At 46.6% G+C, this 6,562-nt stretch overlaps 2 protein-coding genes and 1 long non-coding RNA gene across 5 annotated transcripts in view; 2 read left to right on the forward strand and 1 right to left on the reverse strand.

Moving 5' to 3' along the window:
- emilin1b (elastin microfibril interfacer 1b) overlaps window positions 1-485 on the reverse strand; it is a 56,831-nt gene extending 56,346 nt beyond the window's left edge. The window contains exon 1 of the mRNA XM_015035487.1: window positions 404-485. The gene's annotated coding sequence lies outside the window, so the exon portion shown is untranslated. The remainder of the gene's footprint in view (window positions 1-403) is intronic.
- A 181-nt stretch (window positions 486-666) lies between these two features.
- On the forward strand, window positions 667-1,297 carry LOC106949329 (uncharacterized). The gene is made up of 2 exons (XR_001425350.1): window positions 667-753; window positions 937-1,297. It is a non-coding gene; the product is annotated as an uncharacterized LOC106949329 (long non-coding RNA).
- A 1,719-nt stretch (window positions 1,298-3,016) lies between these two features.
- stmn4l (stathmin-like 4, like) overlaps window positions 3,017-6,562 on the forward strand; it is a 14,229-nt gene continuing 10,683 nt past the window's right edge. Inside the window, exons 1-6 of one of the 3 annotated variants that reach the window (XM_015035489.1) lie at window positions 3,017-3,213; window positions 3,955-4,019; window positions 4,100-4,195; window positions 5,152-5,357; window positions 5,427-5,573; window positions 5,673-5,859. In XM_015035489.1, coding sequence (XP_014890975.1) covers window positions 4,007-4,019; window positions 4,100-4,195; window positions 5,152-5,357; window positions 5,427-5,573; window positions 5,673-5,720 — 510 coding nt within the window. In that variant the 5' untranslated portion in view covers window positions 3,017-3,213; window positions 3,955-4,006 and the 3' untranslated portion in view covers window positions 5,721-5,859. Of the gene's footprint in view, window positions 3,214-3,330; window positions 3,356-3,954; window positions 4,020-4,099; window positions 4,196-5,151; window positions 5,358-5,426; window positions 5,574-5,672; window positions 5,860-6,562 lie in introns of those variants that run through there. The other 2 variants (XM_015035491.1, XM_015035490.1) reach the window with 2 other exon arrangements.

Consider the following 6,562-nt stretch of genomic DNA (forward strand, 5'->3'; position numbering starts at 1 on the left):
TCTTGTTTTTTAATTATGTAAAGCACCTTGAAATGCCTTTCTGCTGAAATGTGCTATACAAATAAAATTTGAGTGATTAATTGAACCTCTACTGTAGCATCTATTCTATGCGCCTTATAATCCGGTGTGCCTTATAGTGCGGAAAATACGGTAATTGCTACTCAACAGCTTTGCACAAAAATGAAAAAAAAAATTATATTTAATCAAATTAGCATTAAAGGGACGATAAAATAAATGAACAAATAACTGAATAATTATCCCAAACTGATGAATTTTTGTTTATTATGCAATTTATTAAATTTTCCTTTGGGATCAATAATGTATTTTTGATTGGAATTCATCTGTGTTGAAGTTAGTAATTACTTTAATAAATACAAAAAAAACGTGTGAGCAGAAACGGTACCTGCAGTCAGGTGAGCATGTACAGTTGCAGCGCGGTGCGGCGGCCAGCAGGGGCGCTGTGGAGGCGCTGTGGGAGGTTTTATACGTGGAAGGAGAATGAGTCACCGGCTGCTTTCAGCCCACGCTGCCGGCGGCGGCCTCCGCTCAGCGGACCGAAGACACGACCAGAACCACGGAGCGTCACGACACTAACAGAACCTCCAGAACCACGGAACCAGACGGAGCTGCTGCCTGGTTCTGTACCGATCAGCTGCATGGTTCTGGATCAGAACCGGTCTGCTGCCTGGTTCTGATCTTGGTGATGTGGACAGAACCTCCAGAACCAGTGACATCACTGCTCAGAGCAGACAGGTGACCTCATACTCGATGACATCATCTCACCAACAGAGATGATGTCATCCTTCCCAGATGTTCTGATGTTCAGTCAGAACCAGAACCAGAACCCTCCCCCTCTGCAGCAGGAACAACGGTGTGTGTGTGTGTGTGTGTTGATGCTGCATCCTGAACCTCATTTTGCTGTCGGCTCACACACAGGGGGCGGGGCTTGGCGTGCTCTCTGCTGATTGGCTGGAGGTGACCTCATTGTTGCTGGTCCTCACTCAACTCCATTACATCATGGCCGGCTGCTGCAGTGCATCATGGGAGCTGCAGTATATCAGGATTGATCAGCAGCTCTTCAACCCAGCAGGACTCTGTTAGGGGGTTAGAGGTCAAAGGTCATGACAAAGCCACCTTTACTGAATGCTGATTATTATATAAATGGAAGTGACACGGCAACAGAATAACCACAGAAAGTGAAATAAACATAAATATGAGGAATATGTGAATATGTTTTATCCGTCCATATTTTCTCTAATGTGTCCATTTCTGTTGAGACCATAAAAATTTATTTTATTTATGAAAAACAACAGTGATCAAACTTCTGTACAGATATGAATGAGGATTGGGTTCATGGTAACTTTGGAAACGTTAGCATTCTGGTTAGCTACACTGAGCAAAAATATAAAGGCCCGTCAGATATTGTTGCCATGTGGAGTTAATTGTAAATAAGCATTTGCAAACATTTCATTGTTCAAAACTAATATTTCTCTTGGTTTGTGTATAATGTTTAGTCCAGTTTGCTGTCAGTGAGCATCACTCAGTTATTTACTCAGTGCATTGTGGGACATGTCCACTGGGTAGATGAAAACAACTGGACAATAAAAGGCCCCAACACGTCACATGATGTCTCCAGTCATAAAGCCTCAGATGTTCTGTGGAGCCGTTGGCGTGTTGGATGCAGGACGTCCAGCAGAGCAGCAGCTCCGGTATCGGACCGCCGGCCGTTTCAGAGCTGGTTTCCAACAGACTGCAGCTCCTCCTCATCCTCGTCTGACCGCCTCCAGATCGTCCATCGGAGGATCGGCTCAGACCAGCGACACACAGCTGATCGGTCTGAACAACAGACGCATCAGACTGTCTGTGACCGCTACGGGAAGCCGACTGGGTCAGAATCAGACTCCTCATCCTGACCCCGATCATGACTGTTAATCTGCTACAAACGGCTGAACCACGATGATATCAATGCCGATATGAAGATCAGTAATTACTGAAAATACAGTTTGAGTTTCTCTATATATTGCATTTGACACGGGGCTTTATATTTTTGTTCGGTGTAGCTTAGCATAACATGCACTATTATGCATGCACTAACTCAGGTAACCAAACTTTCTGTCATGTCGGTTAAAATCATTGAGTCAAAAGAACAAAACAAATTAAAGACAGAAAGTCTCCATCAAACATCTGACTTTGTGTCTTTCTGAACTGAAGTCAGGGGCCACAAACGGCTCCCGGGCCGCACCTTGGGCCACCCTGGACAAGCTAGCCATCATTTAGCTAACATTAGCTGCTGTAGCAGAAATGCTAAACTCAGATTGTTTGGAAGAAACGGACTGAAGGTTGGTAGGAGAGCCGGGCCGGTTCTGTTTGAGTCGTGGTTGTGAGTGTGTGTGTGTGTGTGTGTGTGTGTGTAACGTTTCATTCTCAGCTTTAATTTTAGTGCTGACATTTACTAGAAGCCAGAAGACTGTATCAGAACTAGTCCAGGTCAGAACCAGAACGGATCAGCACCGGATGTTCCCCTCGTGTCTCAGCTCGGATCTAAACCCAGTCAGAACCAGTTTCCTGGTTTGGGTCGGGTTTTAGAGCAGAGGTGTCAAACTCCAATCCTCCGCTTTCCTGCAGGTTTTGGATGTGCCACAGGTACAAAACACTGGAACGAAACGGCTTCATCTCCTCCTCCTGGTGTAGATCAGTTCTCCAGAACCTTAATGACCCGATGATTCTGGTGCAGCAGAGGCACCAGAATCATCGCTGCAGGGCAGCGGACCTCAGGACTGGAGTTGACACCTGTGTTTTAGAGAAACGTTCCGTCTGTAAAGTTCTGTTGAATCCATAACTGGTTCTGGACCGAACCAGATCCTGAGCAGCTGCTGAGGTTCAGATCAGCTGCTGGTTCTGAACAGAACCTGACCCGGTCCATTTAAAGCTGTGATAATCATCATCATGACCAAATATCTGGTTCTGGATCCAGATTCTGTTTGCTCCTTCCAGAACTTTTCTCCTCTGTTTCCAGTTTCTGATGAAGAGTTTTCCCTTAGTGATGAAGATGAACCCACACATCCTCCTCCTCCCTCTGCCGCTCTGGACCAATCCCAGAACAGCATCCCAGCCATCCAATCAGAGCGCTGCGTGGTGATGTCATGGAGCTGCTGTGGAGCCGATGCTGCCGAGCTGCAGAGCAGAGCAGAGAGCAGAGCGGCGAGGCTGCAGGTCAGTTCCTCACAACTCTTTCCTTCCACTCCTCATCACTCTTCTTTCTCTTCTTTCTTTCCTTCCTTCCTCTCCTTCATCCGCTCGTTCTCTCCATTCTCCGTTCTTCTTTCTGCCGTTTCCCTCTGAACTCGTTCTGCAGGTGATGTGTTAAAACAATGACATCATCGCTCTCATCAGCACATTTCCTCTGTTTCTGTATTTTTCTGCTCTGAAAATGTTTCTGTGTTGGTTCTGCTGACTGGTGCTGGTTTAACTGGTTTAACTGGTTTAACTGGGAATGTGGATGATTTCCTGCAGCTGCACTTAATGCGGCGCGTCTTCATGCGATGAAGAAGTGATGCAGGAAACCCTCTGGTTCTGGACGTTCTGCAGCTTAACTTGCAGGTTCAGAACCAGGAACAGTCAGAACCGGCCGTTCCGGGTCAGAACCAGAACATCTAGGATGTCTAAGGCACTGAAGTTTCTGGAGGTCCGAATGACTCAGATGAGTTAAAAAAGCTTCAGAGAAAAGAACCAGAGTTTTTCCTCAGAGCTGCTGCAGGAATCGGTTCTGATCCAATCAGAACCAACAGAACTTCCAGCTAGATGCAGATAAAACAGGAACATTTAGATGAACTCAGGGCCGTCCAGTTTGGACCCAGAGTTCAGGTTCTGGTTTTAGTTCTGGTGGGTGTCTGCTGCAGCAGGCAGCCTTATGGAGGTTCTGTTGTGGTTCTGACCCGTTTGTCTTGTCCTCAGGAACTGATTCTACTACCTCACCACAGTGTCTTTGTTGGAGAACAGCAGGAACATGACCCTGACAGGTGAGCAGGTTCTCCGTCCCGTCCCGGCCCGGCCCGTTTCACCTCCTTCATTCTGCCCTCTGTTCTCCTCCATGTTCCAGCGTACAGAGAGAAGATGCGAGAGCTCCCCCTGGTGTCCATCTTCTGCTCCTGCATCCTGCCTCAACCCAGGGAGCCAACGGCCAACAAGAAGGAAGGTCAGCAGCATCCTGACTTCTGTTAGGGTCCAGAACCAGAACCAGCTGGTTTCCGGTTCTCACAGCTGTGACATTACAGTCAGTTAAATTAATGTTCATGTAGCTCTGATCAGAGATCAGGTTTCCTCCAGCAGAGCTCAGTTCAGGCTCAGGCCCGTTCTCTAATCCGGATCAGAACCCAGAAAGACTCAGCCACTCACAGTGTGACGTTCTGCCTGAGGAAACATGCGGGCTGGAGTTTGCAAAGATACAGAGTTAAAATTAACTGCAATAATTTGGGTTATTTAGCCTGTAATAAGAGAAAAACATGACGGTTCATGATAGTCATGCTTTCATCAGGTTATTCATTCATTCATTTATAAATGTCACAGTTTCAAACCAAAGCTTTAGTTAGCCAGATAATTATTTAACTTGGAATTAAACATTTAGCTACAATTTAAATATTTATCTTCAAACTAAATATTTATCGTTCTAAATACTAAGCAACATTTACCTCGTTAGCTAAAAATTTATCAAAGCTAAATATGTAGCTCCAAGTTAAATATTTAATTCAGAAACTACATGTTTCAATAATTTAACTAATTAGTTAGCAGGGAAACATTTAGCTCCTCTCCTGCGCATAGAGTTAGCTCAATATTAAGCTAACTCTGAGCTAAATATTTAGTTTTGTAGAGTAGTTAGTTTTAAACTTCTATGTTTAAAGGAATAAGATGGTGAAAATATAACTTTTAAAAATTAAACCCCATTTTGTTTCTCTTATAACAGGCTAAATAACCTAAATCACTATTAAGTTTTGACTGTAGCCCAGATTGGACCCGTCCTCCCTCCTCCTCTTCCGGTTTGGACTCTTAGCAGCTAAAATTATGTTTTTCAATATAGATATAAAAACAAATGCAGGTTTGTCATCATATCGACCAGTGAGGTTCTGAATCTTAAAGCTAGCGGTCTTCTTGCAGGCGTGGTGGACCTGAACCTGTGCAACATCCGGGACATGGAGGTCATCGAGCTGAGCAAACGCGCGAGCGGCCAGGCCTTTGAGGTCATCCTGAAGCCGCCGACCTTCGATGGTGCCCCGGAGCTGAGGGCCACCACGCCGCCCCGCCAGAAGCCGTCGCTGGCAGAGATCCAGAAGAAGCTGGACGCCGCGCAGGAGAGGCGGAAGGTGAGTGGAGGCCGGGCCAAGTTCCCGGTGATCAAACCTCAGCCTCACCTGCTCTCTGGCGCTCTCTAGTGTCAGGAGGCGGAACTGCTGAAGCACCTGGCCGAGAGGAGGGAGCACGAGCGCGAAGTGGCGCAGAAAGCTTTGACCAAAGACCGTCAGGAGCATCGCGTCAACGCCAACCCGCTGCAGATGCACCTGAACGCCTCACAGGAGGAGGTGAGGACCCGCTGACCCTATCCCCGGCCCTGACCCTCTGACCTCCCGTCGGACGGACGTCTGTGTCTAATGAATTGTTTCCGTCTGTCTGTCTTCCAGGACAAGCACAGTGTGGAGGTGAGGATGAGGATGAGGAGGCAGCCATGATGGATTCTGGGTGGGCGGCCAAACCATCAGGGTTTATGGCACAGGTGTCAAGCTCCAGTCTTGAAGGGCTACTGTCCTGCAACTTTTAGATGTGCCTCTGCTGCACCACCTGAATAGAATAATAATTAGGTCATTAGCAAGGCTCTGGAGAACTGATCTACTAAGGAGGAGGTAATTAAGCTGCTTCATTCCAGTGTTTTGTACCTGTGGCACATCTAAAAACTGCAGGACAGTTGGCTCTACCAGTGGACCTCTGAGCGTTGGTTCATCTTTTGGTGTGTTGTTGTTTAGGACAGGACTTAAATTGTAGTCTGGGTCTGGTTTGGGTTTGGGTCAGACTGGTTTGGATCAGTCTGGTTTGGATCAGTCTGATTTAGGTCAGTCTGGTTTGGATCAGTCTGGTTTGGGTTTGGGTCAGATTGGTTTGGATCAGTCTGATTTAGGCCAGTCTGGTTTGGATCAGTCTGGTTTGGATCAGTCTGGTTTGGATCAGTCTGGTTTGGGTTTGGGTCGGTCTGGTTTGGATCAGTCTGGTTTGGGTGAGTCTGGTTTGGGTCAGATTGGTTTGGATTAGTCTGGTTTGGATCAGTCTGGTTTGGATCAGTCTGGTTTGGGTTTGGGTCAGTTTGGTTTGGATCAGTCTGATTTAGGTCAGTCTGGTTTGGGTTTGGGTCAGTTTGGTTTGGGTCAGTCTGATTTAGGTCAGTCTGATTTAGGTCAGTCTGATTTAGGTCAGTCTGGTTTGGGTTTGGGTCAGTTTGGTTTGGGTCAGTCTGGTTTAGATCAGTCTGGTTTAGGTCAGTCTGATTTAGGTCAGTCTGGTTTGGGTTTGGGTCAGTTTG

The sequence above is a fragment of the Poecilia latipinna genome, unplaced genomic scaffold, assembly GCF_001443285.1.
Source record: "Poecilia latipinna isolate Pla-1442-1.1 unplaced genomic scaffold, P_latipinna-1.0 Scaffold336, whole genome shotgun sequence".
NCBI lineage: Eukaryota > Metazoa > Chordata > Actinopteri > Cyprinodontiformes > Poeciliidae > Poecilia > Poecilia latipinna.